Here is a 21,699-nt window from a genome sequence, read left to right as displayed (position 1 = left end):
AGGCAACAACTAGCGGTGTTGGAGCCCAGGGACAGGTGGAAAAGCAGAGGAACACAATGTAGGCCGAAGCCTGAGAAAGTCGAAAGGGAACCTTTAACCCCCCCCCAAGGCGTTTGTAGCTGAAAGAGCCAGCTTGTGCAGCACAAAAGATGCAAAAGGAAAAGGTGGCTCTTTTCATCATGCTCCTTGCAAACACAGAACTAAACACTTATAAAATGTGTCCCCTGCAACCGTAAAACCGTCCCGGAGGTGGGACTTTCCTTCGTAATGTGACGCAGCCCAGCCGTCATTCCTACCCCCCCGGCGCCGCGCACCGGCTCCTCAGCGTTGTTTTATTCCGTCCAGGAGCCTGCGCTGTTATGTTATCCCGTGGCCAGGCACACTTAGCGCTGCCCGTCTTCTGGCATCATTTGGTGTCTGGATGGCTGCGCCTGTGCGGCCGCGCTGGCAGAGAGCCCGCCTCGCAGTGTCTTCTGATTTAATCCCACTGGGGGCCTGGGATCCATGGACATGCGCAGTGCATATCTGAACCTCCACCTCTCACTCATCTCCCTATGGCTTCTTCAGACTGTGCGGTGTCACGGCCGTGGCATGCTGTTAGGGACCAGCTGACACCGAACAGTCTGAAGAAGCCATAGGGAAATGAGTGAGAGGTGGAGGTTCAGATATGCACTGCGCATGTCCATGGATCCCAGGCCCCCAGTGGGATTAAATCAGAAGACACTGCGAGGCGGGCTCTCTGCCAGCGCGGCCGCACAGGCGCAGCCATCCAGACACCAAATGATGCCAGAAGACGGGCAGCGCTAAGTGTGCCTGGCCACGGGATAACATAACAGCGCAGGCTCCTGGACGGAATAAAACAACGCTGAGGAGCCGGTGCGCGGCGCCGGGGGGGTAGGAATGACGGCTGGGCTGCGTCACATTACGAAGGAAAGTCCCACCTCCGGGACGGTTTTACGGTATCAGTGGACACATTTTATAAGTGTTAAGTTCTGCGTGTGCAAGGAGCTAAACAAAAATAGCTACCTTTTCCTTGGGCAGCATTACTGCTGCACAAGGTGGCTCTTTCAGTAACAAACGCCTTGGGGGGGGGGGGACAGATTCCCTTACATTTCAGTTGTTGTGTCAGCGTGGCGGTCGCATGACACATTGCCGGCTACACAGCTGGGGATCAGCTGACTTTACTGAAACCCAATAACACTGGGTCGTATGTTTTGACTGTGCAGACGGCACGTCTGAGCCTCAACTGGCGGTGTTGGAGCCCAGGAATTTAAGTTCAGGTGGTAGAAAGATGAACACAACAGGAGACCTGGATAACGTATACAGTGACCTAATTATTCAATCAGGAGGAGGAGTGGCAAATTCCGGCGAGATCCAGGCCTTGTTCATTTTCAGGAAAGTAAGCCGGTCAACGTTATCGGAGGATAGTCGCATGCGACGGTCAGTTAGTACACCACCTGCAGCACTAAAGACACGTTCCGATAATACACTGGCCGCAGGGCAAGACAGCACCTCCAATGCATACTGGCTTAGCTCTGGCCATGTATCCAGCTTTGAGACCCAAAACTTGAAAGGGGAAGAGCCGTCTGGGAGTACAGCAAGAGGGCAAGACATGTAGTCTGTCACCATCTGACGGAACCGTTGCCTCCTGCTGACTGGAGCCGTCTGTGATGGTGTAGACTTTTGTGGCGGGCACAGAAAACTGTGCCACAGTTCGGCCATACTGGTCTTGCCTTGGGCAGAGGCACTGCTTCTGCTCCCTCTTTGTGCAGAGCCTCCACCACGGCCTGGACGCACTGAGCTGCTTTGGAATGCACTAGCAGCACTTCTCTCAGTTGGAATGGAGAAGATGATGGAATTGACCAGTTTGTCTTGGTACTCCCGCATTTTTCGCTCCCGGTTCAACGGTGTGATGAGGCTTTCTACGTTGTCCCGGTAGCGAGGATCGAGGAGGGTGAACACCCAATAATCAGACATGTTGAGAATGTGGGCGATGCGGCGGTCGTTTCTCAGGCACTGCAGCATGTAATCCACCATGTGCTGCAGACTGCCAACTGCCCAAGAAACGCTGTCCCCTGCTGGAGGCGTGATCTCTGCCCGCTCGTCATCACCCCACCCTCGCTGTACACACTGAGTACTGGACAATTGTGTAACTCCCTCCTCTGGACGGATGTCTTCCTCCTCCATTGACTCCTCCTCATCCTCCTCACAAACGGTCCCCTGCCTACGCGTTTGTGAGGAACCACGTGGCGCTGACTGTCCAGAAGATGATGGAAATGGTGAATCCTCATCCTCCACCTCTTCCACAACATCATCCCTTAGCGCTTGCAGTGATTTTTCAAGCAGGCAGATAAGGGGGACAGTCATGCTGACTAGTGCATCATCTGCACTCGCCATCCGCGTGGAATAATCAAAGGGACGCAAAACCTGGCAGACGTCATTCATAGTGGCCCACTCTGTGGTTGTGAAGTCTGTACGGCGCTGACTGCGACTTTTTTGCGCCTGAAGCAGCTGGTACTCCATTACAGCTTGCTGCTGCTCACACAACCGCTCCAACATATGTAACGTGGAATTCCACCTGGTAGGTAGGTCACATATGATGCGATGTTCCGGCAGGCGGTGTCGGCGCTGCAGAGCCGCAATGCGCGCTTTTGCCGTGCTGGAACGCCGCAAGTGAGCACACTCTAGACGGACCTTGTGCAGCAGTGCATCAAGATCCGGATAGTCCCTCAAAAAGCTCTGCACGACCAAATTGAGCACATGTGCCAGACATGGGATGTGAGTGAGGTTGCCGAGGCCCAGAGCTGCCACCAGATTTCGGCCATTATCACACACTACCATGCCTGGCTGGAGATTCGCTGGCACAAACCACACATCGCTCTCCTGCTTGATGGCATTCCAGAGCTCCTGCGCTGTGTGGCTACGATTCCCCAAGAAAATTAATTTCAAGACGGCCTGTTGACGTTTGGCCACGGCTGTGCTCATGTCGGTCGTAACAGGTACACGTTCATCACGGGTCCATGTGGAGGTGGACTGTGACGGCTCCTGCAGCGATGATTCTGAGGAACTGGTGTAAGAGGAGGAGTCAATGCGTACAGAATGGATTCCTGCAATCCTTGGAGTGGGCAGGACACGTCCTGCGCCACTCGCACGGTCTGTACCCGGCTCAACGACATTAACCCAATGGGCAGTGAGGGAAAGGTATCGCCCCTGTCCATGTTGACTGGTCCACGCATCGGTGGTGAGGTGGACCTTGCTACTGACGGCGTTCAGTAGCGCGTGTTTTATGTGTCCCTCCACATGCTTCTGCAGGGCAGGGACGGCTTGCCTGCTGAAGTAAAAGCGGCTGGGCACATTGTACTGTGGGACTGCCAATGACATCAAGTCACGGAAGCTGTCAGTCTCCACCAGCCTGAATGACAGCATTTCCAGTGACAGAAGTTTGGCAATGCCTGCAGTCAGAGCCTGTGCTCGTGGGTGGTTTGACGAGAAAGGCCGCCTTTTCTCCCATGCCTGTACTACCGATGGCTGTAGACTGGGCTGGGAGTGTGTGGATGACTGGGAAAGTGGCGCTGCGGGTGGAATTACAGCGGGTCTCTGGACAACAGGGGCAGAGGTTCTTCCACGGCGATCCTGGGAGGACGCCGAACCAGCTGCGTGTGAGGTAGAGGAAGAGGCAACACGAGCTGAAGAGGTGGTAGCTGCCGCTGTTGGTTGGCCTACCTCTTCAGTGTGTTTTTCTAACTCCGCCGGGTGCCTGTTGCGCACATGTTTCCACATGTTGGAGGTATTGAGGTTGCTGACATTTTTCCCTCTTTTGACTTTTTGATGACACACGTTGCATCTGACATAGCAAATGTCATCTGCAACTGTGTCAAAAAAGGACCAGGCACTGCAAGTCTTGGGAGCGCCCTTTTTGGCTTTTGGAAGAGACATGCTCCTAACGGGTGCCAAAGCGGAGGCTGCAGGATCCGCAGTCTTCCCCCTCCCTCTCCCTCTTTGGGCCGTACGGGGAATCTCTTCCTCAGAGCTGCTCCCACCACCTTCCTGTCCCTCACGCCAAGATGGGTCGAGGACCTCATCATCTACACTACCCTCTGCCCCCAACTGCTCCTCCTGGGTAGTCTCAGCAGCAGAGCACGCACCAGTAAGTGGCACCTGAGTGTCATCATCAGCTGATGCGGCCTGCGATGTGGTGACCGGAGCCACTGGCCCACCCGCCTCTTCAGAGGAAGACAGAAAAAGCTGTTGGGCATCACTGCACCCTGCCTCTTCTTCCATTTCTCCAATGCTGCTTGGCTGGCCCCCTGTTTCCAAGCCAAGAGATTCAGAGAACAGAAGTAGAGACGGCTCCTGTCCTGGGCTCTCTGTCTGCCTGGGCAATTTGGCAGGTGGTGAAGAGACAGATGGCTGCTCTCCAGTGCTCTGTGTCTGAGAGGATGTGGCACTAATGGAAGTTGATGCATTAGCTGCCATCCATCCGACAACAGCTTCAATTTGTTCTTCACGCAGCAGCGGTGTACGGCGCTCGGACACAAAGCTTCGCATGAACGACTGTTGCCTGGTGAAAGTGGGTGCTGATGAGTCACCGGTGCCCGCAGCAGGCACAGAATCCCCACGTCCCCTCCCTGCTCCGCGACGGCTCCCACGCCCCCGTGCCTTACTCACTGCCTTCTTCATCTTGGTTGACTGATAAAGATAAGCAGAAAAGTACTAACGGATTTGTGTGCTTATTCCTGAGCAACTCCTCCTAACAGGTATAAGAAGCACTAATTATCTAAAGTGTGGACTAGACTTTAATATGAGCTAATGTGGCCTACAGAAATGTAAAGTGGTGTAACTGGTGTGTTTGGTGAACTTTATTATTTATTTATTTTTTGGGGGCTGAACTGACAACAGATAGAGCTGCAGTCACACGGAGACCGTGCAGACAGACGTAAACGGCGCTACAAGGCCCAAAAACCCTCCTCTACTTTATCCTATGTAGTGTTTTTCCACAAATTAGCTGGAGACGGGTGGAAAGACACTAATAGGATTTTTTTGAATAAATTAGCAGCAGACTACACTATTTGGAAAAAAAAGAAAATTGATTTGGCGGTATGACGCAGTGAAAAACCCTGAGCTGGAGACAACCAGGCTATAGCTGCTCACAGATTACAGGGCGAGCTGCAGTCACACGGAGACCGTGCAGACAGCCGTAAACGGCGCTGCAAGGCCCAAAAACCCTCCTCTACTTTATCCTATGTAGTGTTTTTCCACAAATTAGCTGGAGACGGGTGGAAAGACACTAATAGGATTTTTTTAAATTAATTAGCAGCAGACTACACTACTTTGAAAAAAAAGAAAATTGATTTGGCGGTATGACGCAGTGAAAAACCCTGAGCTGGAGACAACCAGGCTATAGCTGCTCACAGATTACAGGGCGAGCTGCAGTCACACGGAGACCGTGCAGACAGCCGTAAACGGCGCTGCAAGGCCCAAAAACCCTCCTCTACTTTATCCTATGTAGTGTTTTTCCACAAATTAGCTGGAGACGGGTGGAAAGACACTAATAGGATTTTTTTAAATTAATTAGCAGCAGACTACACTACTTTGAAAAAAAAGAAAATTGATTTGGCGGTATGACGCAGTGAAAAACCCTGAGCTGGAGACAACCAGGCTACAGCTGCTCACAGATTACAGGGCGAGCTGCAGTCACACGGAGACCGTGCAGACAGCCGTAAACGGCGCTGCAAGGCCCAAAAACCCTCCTCTACTTTATCCTATGTAGTGTTTTTCCACAAATTAGCTGGAGACGGGTGGAAAGACACTAATAGGATTTTTTTGAATTAATTAGCAGCAGACTACACTACTTTGAAAAAAAAGAAAATTGATTTGGCGGTATGACGCAGTGAAAAACCCTGAGCTGGAGACAACCAGGCTACAGCTGCTCACAGATTACAGGGCGAGCTGCAGTCACACGGAGACCGTGCAGACAGCCGTAAACGGCGCTGCAAGGCCCAAAAACCCTCCTCTACTTTATCCTATGTAGTGTTTTTCCACAAATTAGCTGGAGACGGGTGGAAAGACACTAATAGGATTTTTTTGAATAAATTAGCAGCAGACTACACTACTTGGGAAAAAAAAAAAAAAAAGGAACAGTATGAGGCAATGAACCACCCTCCCTGAACTGAATACAACCAACTATGGATGGCCTATGTGGCTGCACTCAGACTGGAGACTGGGCTGCACTCACACACACACACACACACACACAGACCTTGCAGATCGCTGTGAAAACAGCGCTACAAGGCAAAAGCAAGGTGAATAGTAGGTGAACACAGCGGTTGCTAAATTAGCCTTTGGAAAGCACAAAGAAGCAAATCGCTATCTCTAAACTGTCCCTCAGTCAGCAAACAGCGTCCTGTCACTAACTGAATTCACAGCAGAGTGATCGCAAAATGGCGCCAGCGACTTTTAAACTGCATCATGACATCATTACACCAGCCAATCACAGCCTTGCCAGTAGTTTCATGCCCTCCATGCTAAACAGGATGTGCCCACACTTGGAATCAATCTCATTGGCTGAATTTCTGCTTTTTGAATCTTAGAACTTCCGATTCCGGTATCCGATACGCGGCAAGTATCGGAATCCCGGTATCGGAATTCCGATACCGCAAGTATCGGCCGATACCCGATACTTGCGGTATCGGAATGCTCAACACTATTGATAAGTCAATATTTGAACATAAGAAGAAATACTGGGAACACATTAGATAATAATATATAATGTGCAGCACACTGATTGTAAGGCCTAATGCATATATGTAAGAGGCAAATCCCTCCAAAGCATAAAGTCCTATGCAGAGATGAACAGTGGAACAATTCCTACCACAAAAATAAGCACACTGTAATAATCATAGGATAAATCTAAGCATCCCTGTAGATCCCAGTATCCCTTGACATCACGCATTAGCTATAAGGCATAGTAAATAAAAAAGGGCAAACCCAGAGTGAACGTCAAGCCAGAGAAGAACACCCCTGATGCGCGTTTTGCATATGGCTTCTTCCAAGAGATCCTGCATATATGCATTATGCCTTACAATCAGTGTGTTACACAAAGTGTGTCTCATATACAATATATATATACAATACACTTGGATTCCTGTCTGTTTTGTCTGCATCTCTTTTTCCATTGGATTGATTCTATAAGCTACTGGGATATACAGCTCATTCCCCTCAGAATTAATAAGGGGTATTTCGGGAATATTCAACCCTGGGTTTAACAATGGTAGTGTGAAATGAGAACTACAGTATTGTATATAAAATGTATAATATTATCTAATGTGTTTCCTAGTATTTCTTCTTATGTAATTTATCAACTTAGTGATATTATATTTTTAAAAAATGCAGCAAATGTTTAAAACTACAAGAATTTATATATAAAATATTAGAACAACTGAGAAGAATGGGTGCAATGATGAAACATATGCCTGCAATTTAAACCTCAGGATAGAAGAGAATGGAAATGTATTTAAATAAAAAACAGTATAAATGCTAGTTATAATAAAGATTATGCTAATAACTAAAATATAAAGAACAGCTGTCCTGATAGTAAGAATGTATGTGAAATTATCAATATGTTGCAAGCCCTGGGTTACACATCAAACAAGGCTGCAAATGGGCAACTAGAGGTTGGGTAAAGAGTGGGAATAAGTCTGATCCAATCCAACTTAACAATGTAGTGTGCACAACAAATACTTAGTAAAAATTCCCATGCATACATATAGAATAAATAACATAACAATAACAGAGTAGGTGATAAGCCCACTCACTGCAACAAAGTCCAGCAGAGTCCCGGGTTTTCAGACAGTAAATTGCAATATGCAAAGGCCCTGTGTCCGGCGGGCGTATAAAAGGTCTTAGGCTGGTTTCACACTTGCGTTTTTGTCTGCAGCGTTTTTTGCACAAAAAACGCATGCGTTTTTTTTCCTATATTTAACATTGAAAACGCATGCGTTTTTTTGCACATGCGTTTGGTCGCGTTTTCAAACGCATGCGTTTTTTGTCTGCATGCGTTCATTTTCAAAAATGCTACCTGCAGTATGGCTACGTTCACATTTGCGTTGTGCGCCGCAGCGTCGGCGCCGCAGCGCACAACGCAAACGAAAACGCGGCAAAACGCACGCTAAAACGCTGCGTTTTGCGCCGCATGCGTCGTTTTTGGCCGCAAGTTGGACGCAAAAAAAATGCAACTTGATGCGTTTCTTGCGTCCAACGCTTGCGGCCATGCGGCGCTAAACGCAGCACAACGCATGTCCATGCGCCCCCATGTTAAATATAGGGGCGCATGACGCATGCGGCGCCGCTGCGGCGCTGACCGCAAATGTGAACGTAGCCTATTTTCTTGCGCGTTTTTTTGCCGCGAAAAAACGCATGCGTTTTTTCGCGGCAAAAAAATGCATTGCTGTCTATGTAAACGCATGCGTTTTTAAGCACATGCGTTTGTTTGCGCTAAAAACGCATGCGTTTTTATAGAAAAAAAACAGAAAACACACTGAAAAGCCACCCACCACCATCAAGGTGATAAAGGGATCCAAACCCTAACCCTAACTCTACCCCTAACCTCACCCCTAACCGTTTAATGAACATTTTCTGACAGTCATATTGCCACGTATTTAAGTGCCACGTATCACGTATTTCAGTGCCACGTATGCCACGTGCCACGTATTTAAGTGCCACGTGCCACATATTTAAGTGCCACGTGCCACGTATTAAAGTGCCACGTGCCACGTGCCACGTATTTAAGTGCCACGTGGCACATATTTAAGTGCCACGTGCCACGTATTAAAGTGCCACGTGCCACGTATTTAAGTGCCACGTATTTAAGTACCACATATTTAAGTGCCACATGCCACGTATTTAAGTGCCACGTGCCACGTATTTAAGTGCCACGTGCCACGTATTTAAGTGCCACGTGCCACGTATTTAAGTGCCACGTGCCACGTATTTAAGTGCCACATGCCACGTATTTAAGTGCCACGTGCCACGTATTTAAGTGCCACGTATTTAAGTACCACGTATTTCAGTTGCACGTATTTCAGTGCCACGTATTTCAGTCACGTTTAGGGTTAGGGTTAGGGGTAGGGGTAGGGTTAGGGTTTTCTTGTTTTTTCTTGTGTTTTCTTGTGTTTTCTTGTGTTTTTCTATAAAAACGCATGCGTTTTACCGCGTTTACATGCGTTTTTCACACATGCGTTTTTTTTTTAAAACGCATGCAGATAAAAACGCAAGTGTGAAACCAGCCTTAGAGGAAGCAGAGAACCACTTGGAGCAGTGGTGGAGTGATCAGGCAGCCGGCTGGTGGTGTGCCTTAAAGTAAAAACAAGGAGATCCTGCCAAAGAGCAGAGTGTGACGTCACACTGTCCAAGGAGTACGGGAGCCGATGAGGTCCACAAGTCCTAGTCAACACTTTACTAACTGAAGACCTGGGACTCTGCTGGACTTTGTTGAACCTGTCTGTGGTTTACAGTGAAATCCTTTTTACTCAGCACACATTTGACATAGTGTGTGTTAACCTTTTTGCAGGTGTGCATTTTTTTCCCACTGGTCAGTCGTTTCTCTTCTGAGCTCTATTCGTGAAGGTGTATTGTATTAATATCTATCTATGAGACATAACTTTTGCACATGTAAAATTTGCTTATGGCAATTATGGTTTTTGAACATTAACACCTTTTGTAAAGTATTCATTAAAATTTGCTGAATTTTATTTGTGATTGCTTTAATCCTAGATTTTTGTAGGTTATACTGTTAGAAACAAATATTCAATTAGGTGCTACCATTCCCATTGTCATATAGGCGTATCCCTACACAGACTAACACTCTAATCACTGATTGGGCCCTGCCAGTCTATGTAGGCATACGCCCATAACTTTCACTTTATTTATAAATTTCTAGTAGGAATAACAGAGATACAACACACAAAACCCCAAATATTGTCCAGACAAAACTGTTGACACCTTTCCAAAATTGTGGGTAAACAACTTTATTTCAAGCATGTGATGCTCGTTCAAACTGACCTGTGGAAAGTAACAGTTGTGGTCAATATGAAATTCACACCTGAAACCAGATAAAAATGGGAGAAGTTGACTCAGTGTTTGCATTATGTGTCTGTATGTGCCGCACTAAGCATTGGAGAACAGAAAGAGGAGAAGGGAACTATCTGAGAACTTGAGACGCAACATTGTTGAACAATATCAAGGTTACAAATTCATCTCCAGAGATCTTGATGTTTCTTTGTCCAAAGTGCACAACATAATCAAGAAGTTTTCAACCAATGACACTGTAGCTAACTTCCATGGACGTGGACAGCATAAAAAGATTGATGAAAGGTTGCAACACAGGATAGTCTGGATGGTGGCTAAGCAGTCCCAATCAAGTTGCAAAGAAATTCAAGCTGTCCTGCAGGATCAGGGTGCATCAGTGTCAGCGCAAACTATTTGTTGACATATGATTAGTCCAAGAGGACTCCACTGCTGACACAGAGACATAAAAAGCTACACTAAAGTTTGCCAAAATGTACTCGAGTAAGCTAAAATCCTTCTGGGAAAGTGTCTTGTGGACAAATGAGACCAAGATAGAGCTTTGTGGCAAAGCGCATCATTCTACTGTTTATCAAAAATGTAATGAGACCTACAAAGAAAATAATACAGTACCTACAGTCAAATATGATGGAGGTTCAAAGATATTTTTGGGTTGTCTTGCTGCCTCTGGCACTGGGTGGCTTGACTGTGTGCAAGGCATCATGAAATCTAAAGATTACCAAAAGATTTTTGATCGCAATGTAGTGCCTAGTGTCAGAAAGCTGGGTATGCATCATTGGTCATGGGTCTTCCAGCAGGACAATGACCCCAAAAATACTGCAAGAAACACCCAGAAATATATGAAAACAAAGTGCTGGAGAGTTCTGAAGTGGCCAGCATTGACTCTGGATCTAAATCCCATAGAACACCCGTGGAGAGATCTTAAAATTTCTGTTTGGAGAAGGCACCCTTCAAATATGAGATACCTGGAACACTTTACAACAGAAGAGTAGTCCAAAATTCCAGTTCAGACATGTAAGAAGCTTGTTGATGTATATAGAAAAGTATTGATTGCAGTTGTTTATTCCAAAGGCTGTGATGCCAAACATTAAGTTTTTGTGTGAAATTATGTTCAATTTGCCTTTCTTTCTCTGTTTATTTTTGTGTTGTACCAATACACACAAAGGAAATAAACATGCATGTGTATAGAAAAACATGTGTAATTGCAATAATTTAATAATTTTCTGGGATAAATATTTCACTTTCTGGAACATTTTCAAGGGTGCCGATACTTTGGGCCATGACAGTATGTACCTACTGAAATAGACATTTTAAGGCCTCATTCAGGTTTTTTTTCACAGATACAGCAGGTACCCAATGTAATCTATGGTGCTATTCATATGCTCGTGTTTTCTCATGAACCATGTGACCATGAAAAACTCACAGAGACATCCATTTTTTCTAGTATCATGGATGAAACATGCCAATCTAAGTCTATGGGTCCATGAAAAACGCGTGCAGCACATGGATGGCATCAATGTACAGTTCGTATGATGTCCTTATTTAACATTGTAAGGTATAGGAGAAGCTTTATAATGTATTTATTCAATTATCATTCTGTGAAAAACATGGATGACACACTGATGGTAAAAACGGACACATGGACCAAGCGCTGATGACATCGGTACCATTTTTTTAATATACGGATTTAAACAACAGTGAGGCCTAAAAAAGTGTCCAATTTTCTTTAAATACAGTTGTGCTTAAACGTTTACATACCCAGGCATAATTTTTGTTTTCTTGGCCTTTTTTCAGAGAATATGAATGGTACACCAAAACCTTTTCTACACTCATGGTTAGTGGTTGGGTGAAACCATTTATTGTCAAATTACTGTGTTTTCACTTTTTAAATCATAATGACATCCCAAAACATCCAAATGACCCTGATCAAAAATTCACATACCCCATTTCTTAATGCCACGTATTGTCCCCTCTAACATCAATGTTGTGGATGAGGTTCTTTATTTTCTCAGATGGTAAAGCTGCCCACTCTTCTTGGCAAAAAGCCTCCAGTTCCTATAATTTCCTTGGCTGTCTAGCATGAACTGTGAGCTTGAGATCTCCCCAGAGTGGATCAATGATATTGAGGTCAGGAGACTGAGATGGCCACTGTTGTGGACCTGGTGGTTAGGTGCACCAGGAATAACCTGATAGTTAAACACGGAATCGGGACGAGCTCTGGGGAAATGGGAACTCTGCTGACCGCAAACCCTACTCCTATCATCACAACTAGAAATAGCCGTGGAGCGTGCCTGACTCTGCCTAGACGCCTCTTCACAGCCTAAGAGCTAACTACCCCTAAAGAAAGGAAACAAAGCCTCACTTGCCTCAGAGAAATTTCCCCAAAGGTAAAAGCAGCCCCCCACAAGTATTGACTGTGAGTTAAGAGGAAATCACAAACACAGGATGAAATAGGCTTTAGCAAAGAGAGGCCAGTCTAACTAAACAGATTGAGGATAGAAAAGGGATCTTTGCGGTCAACACAACAAACTACAAAAACCACGCAGAGTGTGCAAAAAATACCCCCTCACCGGCTCACGGTGCGGTGGTGCCACTCTGCACCCCCAGAGCTTCCAGCTAGCCAGGCAGTTTCATGATAGCAGGCTGGACTAGAACTTATCAAGAAAAACCATAAGTAACAAATGAACAAGCCGGAACTTAGCTTTTGCTGGAGTAGTCAGGTCCTCAGAAAGATCCAGGAGAGATCTGAACCAGAACTAGAACATTGACAGCTGGCATGGAGTAATGATCTGAGTGGAGTTAAATAGAGAATCCAGCCTAGCCCTAAACGAGGGCAGGTGGGGAAGGAATCTCAGAACCAGCAGCTCCACTCACAGCCACCAGAGGGAGTCCACAGACAGAACTCACCGAAGTACCATTCATGACCACAGGAGGGAGTTCGAGAACGGAATTCACAACAGGCCACTCCAGAACCTTCACTTTGTTCTGCTGTAGCCAATGACAGGTCAACTTGGCCTTGTCTTTTGGATCATTGTCATGTTGGAACGTCAAAGTACATCCCATGTGCAGCTTCCGGGCTGATGAGTGCATATTTGCCTCCAGTATTTGCTGATAACGTGCTGCATTCATCTTTCCTTCAACTTTGACCAAATTTCCTGTGCCTTTGTAGCTCACCCATCCCAAAACATCAGCGATCCACCTCAGTGCTTTACAGTAGGAAAGGTGTTCCTTTCATCATAGGCCTTGTTGACCTCTCTCCAAATGTAACGTTTATAGTTGTGGTCAATTTTTGTCTCATCACTCCAAATTACCTTGTTGCAGAAGTTTTGAGGCTTGTCTCTGTGCTGTTTTGCGTATTGTAGGTGAGATACTTTGTGGCATCGGTGCAGTAATGGCTTTCTTCTGGCGACTCGACCATGCAGCCTATTTTTCTTCAAGTGCCTCCTTCTTTTTGTGCATCTTGAAACAGCCACACCACTAGTTTTCAAAGAGTCCTGTATTTCAGATGATGTTATATGAAGGTTTTTCTTTGCATCCGATTCCCGAACAATTTTCCTGGCAGTTGTGGACGAAATTTTGTTGTTCTACCTGACCGTGGTTTTGTTTTTACAGAGCCCCTGATTTTCCATTTGTTAATCACAGTTTGAAATCTGCTAAATGGCATTATCAATTCCTTGGATATCTTTTTTTGTATCCCTTTCCTGTTTTATACTGTTCAACTCCCTTTTCCCATAGATTCATTAACAATTCTTTTGACTCACAATCCAGAAACATCAGTGGCTGGATGAAAGATGCAAGAGTCTGTCTGGATCCCAGAAACTCACTCAGCTTTTATGCACACACACTGATTACTTGCAAACAGGTCACAGGTGAGGATGTTACCTTTAGTAGCCATTCAAACCTATTTGTGTCAACTGCTGTGCATGCTATCAGGCCAAAATCACCAGGGTATGTGAACTTTTGATCAGGGTCATTTGGATGTTTTGGGTTGTCATTATGATTTTAAAAAAGAAAGCACAGTAGTTTGAAACTAAATGGCTTTACCCAACCACTAACCATGAGTGGAGAAAAAGTTTTGGTGTTATCATTCATATTCTCTGAAAACAGATCAAGAAAGCAAAAATTCTGCTGGGGTAGGTAAACATTTGAGTACAACTGTAGGTGCAATGATGATCATACTAAATGACTAGTTTTAGTACTGATTAGTGATGAGCGAGTGTGCTCGTCACTTGGGTTTTCCGAGCATGCTCGGGTGGTCTCTGAGTATTTTGGGCGTGTTCAGAGATTATGTTAGAGTTGTCGCAGCTGCATGATTTGTGGCTGCTAGACAACCTGAATACATGTGGGGGTTGCCTGTTTGTTAGGGAATCCCCACATGTATTCAGGCTGTCTAGCAGCTGCAAATCATGCAGCTGCAGTGACTCAAACATAATCTCCGATCACGCCCAAAATACCCGAAGACCACCCCAGCATTCTCGGAAAACCCGAGTAATGAGCACACTCGCTCGTCACTAGTACTGATATGAAAAACTATGTATGTATAAGTTCTTTGATTTTCTGTTCAGTCTAATTATAACAAAACTATTTAGCTTTGCCTTATCCTTAGGGTTAATGGATAGGTCAGATTTTCTAGCGGTTTTATGGCCTCTTTGAAACTGTGTGAATTTTCCTGTAATTTTCCAGCTGCCATTTGGGCTATCATCCTACGTTTACATAAACTGATATAACTAAAAAATACATTTTTAATAGTTGGCTGAGGTATTTAACTTGGAAACTTACACGTGGTCAAAATTGTTGGTACCCCTCATTTAATGACAAAAAACCCACAATGGTCACAGAAATAACTTGAATCTGACAAAAGTAATAATGAATAAAAGATCTATGAAAATGAACAAACGAAAGTCAGACATTGCTTTTCAACCATGCTTCCACAGAACTAAAAAAAAAAAAACTCATAAAATAGGCCAGGACAGAAATGATGGTACCCCTGAAAATAATGTGACAAAAGGGACATGTTAAATCAAGGTGTGTCCACTAACTAGCATCACATGGGTCTACAATCTTGGAATCAGTAAGTGGGTCTGTATATAGTGCTACAGATACTCACTGTGCTGTTTGGTGACATGGTGTGTATCACACTCAACATGGACCAGAGGAAGCGAAGAGAAGAGTTGTCTCAGGAGATTAGAAAGAAAACTATAGACAAACATGTTAAAGGTAAAAGCTATAAGATCATCTCCAAGCAGCTTGATGTTCCTGTGGCTACAGTTGCACATATTATTCAGAAATTTAAGATCCATGGGACTCCCTGGATGTGGAGGAGGAAAATTGATGACAAATCAAAAAGACGGATAATACGAATGGTAAAATAAGAGCCCAGAAAAACTTCTAAACAGATTGAAGGTGAACTTCAAGCTCAAGGAACATCAGTATCAGATCGCACCATCCGTCGTTGTATGAGCCAAAGTGGACTTCATGGGAGACTACCAAGGAGGACACCATAGTTAAAAAAAAAAACATAAAAAAGCCAGACTGAAATTTGCCAAACTACATGTTAACAAGCCACAAAGCTTCTGGGATAATGTCCTATGGACAGATGAGACAAAAATTTAGCTTTTTGGCAAGGCTCATTAGCTCTATGTCCGCAGATGGAAAAATGAAGCATATCAGGAAAAGAACACTGTCCTTACTGTGAAACATGGAGGAGGCTTTGTTATGTTCTGGGGCTGCTTTGCTTAATCTGGCACAGGGTGTTTAGAATCTGTGTAGGGTACAATGAAACCTTAAGACTATCAAAGGATTCTAGAGAAAAATGTGCTGTCCAGTGTCAGAAAGCTTGGTCTTAGTCGCAGGTCATGAGTCTTGCAACAAGATAATGACACAAAACACACAGCTAAAAACACACAAGAATGGCTAAGAGGAAATAATGGACTATTCTGAAGTGGCCTTCTATGAGCCCTGACCTAAATCCTATTGAGCATCTTTGGAAAGAGTTGAAACATGCCATCTGGAAGAGGCAATCTTCAAACACGAGACAACTGGAGCAGTTTTCTCTTGAGGAGTGTGGCAAAATGCTTGTTGAGAGGTGCAGAAGTCTCATTGACAGTTACAGGAATCGTTTGATTGCAGTGATTGCCTCAAAAGGCTGTGCAACAAAATATTAAGTTAAGGGTACCATCATTTCTGTCCAGGCCTATTTCATGAGTTTTATGTTTTAAAAAATTCTATGGAGGCATGGTTGAAAAGCAATGTCTGACTTTTATTTGTGCATTTTCATAGATTTTTATTTATTATTACTTTTGTCAGATTCAAGTTATTTCTGTGACCATTGTGGGTTTTTCTGTCATTAAATGAGGGGTACCAACAATTTTGACCATGTGTGTATGTACCTTTTGAGCTTAGGTGGAAGTTCTTGTTAAATTAACATTAAAGGGGTTGTCTAGCCCTAGGGTACAATGTAACTGCAGACTTGTAGCCCGAGGTCGGACAACCCTTTTAAGGACATTAGAGACAACATGGATATTACTTAAAGCTACAAATGCCATTCATTTTGAGTTGTATAGAATGCTTTATAATGTGTTCTCTCCATTTCTGTTGTAGAGACCTTTCTTATATACCATGACCAAAAGAATGTTTGTATGAACCATGGCAAGTACGTGACCGTTACCAGATGCAATGTGACGTATCGCAGTCAGCACTGGAAATGGACAGAAGATGGGAAACTACATAATGTCAAGTCCTCCATGTGTCTGGGCATTTCTTTTGCTTCCGCATCACACTTTCGCCCAGCCATTCTTGTTGACTGTGATAAGGCTCCAACGTGGACATGTCATAAAAATGAAGGACTTCTTGAAGTTGCAAATTCTTCTCTGTTCTTGAGGAAACAAGCTTCAAGGGTTGTTGTCAAAAAGGGAACAAAATACCCGAATACCTGGAAAAGACTGGAAGTGGATGAAACAGGAAAAAGTGCATTTGAAAACATATGTTTAAATGAAGGTTAGTAGTGTAAATATATGCAAAACCATTCACAAGCCGCATGAGATAATTTATTTTCTCCAAATAAGGCTTAAAGTGGTTTCGGTAGTATCACAATATTATCCATCTACAACCTGTATCAATCTATATTGGACTGTGCAAACGTTTTAGGAAGATGTGGAAACAATGCTGTAAAGTAAGAATATTTTCAAAGATACAAGTGTTTACGTTTTCAAATAATAAAATGCAAATTGAATGAACAAAAGAGAAACCTAAATCAAATCAATATTTTGTGCGACCACCTTTTGCCTTCACAATAGCATAAATTCTTCTAAGGACACTTGCACAAAATTAGGGACTTCCCTGGACCCTCTTGTTCTGTCCCTCTTCATCATCTTCCTGGAAGAAAATGGCAGTGTACCTGCCGATTTCTGCTGGCTGGGAACCCAGCAACAATAGGAGATTTTTCCTATTGGTTCATTTTGATTTAGACCCTATCACAGTGATCAAAATAAAAATAATAGTAAATTTGTCACCCCATTAGTTAGATAAAAAATAATAAAATTAATTTTTTAAATTTTTTTCTATTTTTTGCAGTTAGGGTTAGGGTTGGGGCTAGGGTTAGGGTTGGGGTTAAAGTTGGGGTTGGGGCTAGGGTTAGGGTTGGGGCTAGGGTTGGGGTTGGGGTTAGGGTTGTGGTTAGGGTTGGGATTAGGGTTAGGGGTGTGTTGGGGTTAGGGCTGTGTTAGGGTTGGAATTAGAATTGGGGGATTCCACTGTGGTAGGGTTAGGGTTGGGGCTAGGATTAGGGTTGGGGTTAGGTTTGTGGTTAGGGTTAGGGTTGTGGTAAGGGTTGGGATTAGAATGGGGGTGTGTTGGGGTTAGGGCTGTATTAGGGTTGGAGTTAGAATTGGGGGGGTTCCACTGTTTAGGCACATCACAGGTTCTCCAAATATGACATGGTGTCAGCCATCAATTCCAACCAATTTTGCATTCAAAAAGTCAAATACTGCTCCCTCCCTTCTGAGCCCTGCCATGCGCCCAAACAGTGGTTTTTCCCCATATACGGGGTATCGGCATACTCAGGAGAAATTGCTCAACAAATTTTGTGGTAAATTTTCTCCTGATAATCTTGTGAAAATTAAAAAGTTTGGGTCTAAAGTAAATTTTTTGTGAAAAAGGTAAAATGTTCATTTTTTCCTTCCAAATTGCTTTAGTACTCGTGAAGCACCTAAAGATTTAATAAACTTCTTGAATGTAGTATTGCGCACCTTGAGCGGTGCAGTTTTTAGAATGGTGTCACTTTTGAGTATTTTCTGTCATATTGACCCCCCAAAGTCACTTCAAATGTGAGGTGGTCCCTAAAAAAAATGGTTTTATAAATTTTGTTGGAAAAATGAGAAATCGCTGGTCAACTTTTAACCATTAGAACGTCCTAACAAAAAAAAAAATTTGTTTACAAAATTGTGCTGATGTAAAGTAGACATGTGGAACATATTATTTATTAACTATTTTGTGTGACACGACTCTTATTTAAGGGCACAAAAATTAAAAGTTTGAAACTTGCAAAAAAATGTTCATGAATAAATACAAGTCATATCTAAGAAATGTTAGAACTAACATGAAGTACAATACGTCATGAAAAAACAATCTCAAAATCAGTCGGATACGTTGAAGTGTTCCACAGCTATAACCTCATAAAGTGACAGTGGTCAGTATTGCAAAAATTGGCTTGGTCACTAAGGGGTTAAAGCATTCTTAGTTTACAGCATTTTGTCACATCTGCCTAAAATATTCTAAAGTAACGAAACTGGTCAGGTGGGATGAAGTTGTGTTGACACAACTCACTGGATGCATGTGATTGGTTGATCACAGAACATGTGACATGCAAAATTTCATGTTGTGTTTCTAAAGTGTACTGAATAAATTTTACTTTCAATAAATGGTAATACACTATGAGAGATGCCTGTTTTCCACTATTGTGATATTGATGACCTATTAAAATAGGTCATCACTTTAAGATCCAATGTGCTGACACCTTCATCCACCCATCAGCTGTTATTTTCCTTGGGTGGTGGCCAGATATAAACAGTGTATGGGATAAAATGGCTCAGCTCCCTACACATCTTTGAGGCCTCAGCTGGGTATTGAAGTTCAGCTTTTATTGAAAAGGGTATCTTCTGTACCCAGAAACAGACTCTAAACAGTGTACAGACCTACAGTATTCTGCTTTGTGAGTACATCTGGCCCCCACTGGAAATGCTAATAGGATAGGTCATTGATATAAAAGTACTCAAAAAAACCTTTAAATCTATACTGGCTAAGCTATATGGACAAAAATATGTGGACACCTCACTATTGTAGCTATAGGAAAGATAAATATCTTTCACCGTGTTAGCCAATAAATAGAAAAATTGTTAGAATTGAGAGTCGCCAGTGGTTGATACCTTTTAATGGCTACCTGAAAAGAGGGTAACAAATTGCAAGCTTTCAAGACTACTCAGGTCTCTTCATCAGGCACAGACTAATACAAAATCTGAAGAATCACTAAGTTTATACACAACACAGCACAGAAATAATGCAATAGATAATAATGGGTGTTAATATGGAGTTAGGTCAACTTGTGCATCTATATTAATCTCACTCCACTGAGAGAGCTTTTCAAAAGAAGTCAACACCTATGTTACTGGGAATCAGCATTCTAAGGCCGGGGTCAGACCTAACATATAAAAATGCGGTCCGTTTTTTACGGCCGATATACACAGAAAAGTTCCTCAACATTGATCCGTATGGGGTAATAAGGGGTTAATGTCACCTTTCTAATGTAAGGTGACATTAAGCCTGGTTAACAATGGAGAGATGTCAATAAGACACCTATCCATTATTAATCCAATAGCAGTAAAGGGTTAAAAATACACACACCCACATTATGAATAAAGTATTTTAATGAAATAAATAAACACATGGGTTTTAATATCATTATTGTACGCTCAATCCATCTGAAGACCCTCGTTCTTCTGAAAAAAAGAAAATAAAAAAGCAACAATATCCCATACCTGTCCGCCGTACAGTCATGTCCCATGATGTAAATCCATCTGAAGGGGTGAGCCATTTTTCAACATGACGACCCTATACTACATGTTAAGCATGCTACTATGAGCAGCCTGCTTGGCCTAAATGTGCTACCATGACCTACAACATGTCTGGTTTTGTCTCTTATCAAGCACATCTGGGACATCTTTGATCAGCAACTGTAAATGAAGCTGCTAGTAGTGCATCTTGATGATTTGTGTGCCCACCTGCAGTCAGTGTGGTAGAATCTTCCTCACACAACTATTAGTAGCATCATTGACATCATGCCACGATGTGTAAGTGCGTGTATTTCTGCAGTTCGTACTCATACTAAAGAAATTAGATGTTTTGAAGATTTTGTTTCCTTTTTTTAATCATTTGCATATCATTAACATGCCTATTGATCCTGTGGATTTCATAATTACAGTTGCATGTGACCAGATCTGTACATCAGCCTTCTCCATTTAAAAAAAAAACACTTTCCCAAGTGCAGTGTTTTTCAAATGGAGAAGGCTTATGGACAGAGCAAATGATCTGTGAGTGCATGTCAAAAGCTGCACACACTAAATGTGGAATTTGAGAACTATGCATTGAAAAGAAATAACAAATTTAATATGTCTGAACAAACCTCAGGAAACCAATTTAATACAACTGCTGCCTGTTGGCTTCCCCAGTGATCTGCGGTAAAGAAAATAGGGCAATAACCAATGCCCATTGACGTAAATGAGTATCCAGGCGTCCTCAAAAGGCAATGGATGACGCTCGATGTGGATCTTTGTTCTGTCTGATAGAGGGGACCCCATTTGCAGGCCTTGACTGCAAAATATACACTTACCCAACAAATTCAAGAGTCATCACATTTTTATTACTAGCCTCTCTTTCATATCAATAGCTAATTTTAACCCCCTTAATGACCGGAGCTGTTTTCAGTTTTGCGTTTTCGTTTTTTGCTCCTCTGCTTCCCAGAGCCATATTTTTTTTGTTTTTCCATCAATATGGCCATGTGAGGGCTTAGTTTTTGCAGGACAAGTTTTACTTTTGAACGACACCATTGGTTTTACCATGTCGTGTACTAGAAAACAGGAAAAAATTCCAAGTGCGGTGAAATTGCAAAGAAAGTGCAATCCCACACTTGTTTTTTGTTTGGCTTTTTTGCTAGGTTCACTAAATGCTAATACTGACCTGCCATTATGATTCTCCAGGTTATTACAAGTTCATAGACACGAAACATGTGTAGGTTCTTTTTTACGTAAGTGGTAAAAAAAAATTCCAAACTTTGATTAAAAAAAGCGCAATTTTCCGAGACCCGTAGCGTCTCCATTTTTCATGATCTTGGGTCGAGTGAGGGCTTATTTTTTGCATGACGATCTGACGTTTTTAATGATGCAAGGAATTCTGACATTTTTTTTTTTCTCCCTAGGACATTTAGCGATCAAAGGTTAATTCTTTTTTTAATTGATAGATCGGGCAATTCTGAACGCGGCGATACCAAATATGTGTAGGTTTGATTTTTTTATTGTTTTATTTTGAATCGGGCGAAAGGGGGGGTGATTTGAACTTTTATTTTTT

At 43.3% G+C, this 21,699-nt stretch overlaps 1 protein-coding gene across 1 annotated transcript in view; it reads left to right on the top strand.

Moving 5' to 3' along the window:
* The window catches only part of PTPRB (protein tyrosine phosphatase receptor type B), a 229,405-nt gene that overhangs the window by 34,762 nt on the left and 172,944 nt on the right, over nucleotides 1–21,699 (top strand). The window contains exon 2 of the mRNA XM_077265275.1: nucleotides 16,684–17,079. Within this exon, the coding sequence (XP_077121390.1) occupies nucleotides 16,684–17,079 (396 nt within the window). The remainder of the gene's footprint in view (nucleotides 1–16,683; nucleotides 17,080–21,699) is intronic.

The sequence above is a fragment of the Ranitomeya variabilis genome, chromosome 5 (assembly GCF_051348905.1).
Source record: "Ranitomeya variabilis isolate aRanVar5 chromosome 5, aRanVar5.hap1, whole genome shotgun sequence".
Taxonomy (NCBI): Eukaryota; Metazoa; Chordata; class Amphibia; order Anura; family Dendrobatidae; genus Ranitomeya; species Ranitomeya variabilis.
This window is presented reverse-complemented; position numbering and strand designations above follow the sequence as displayed.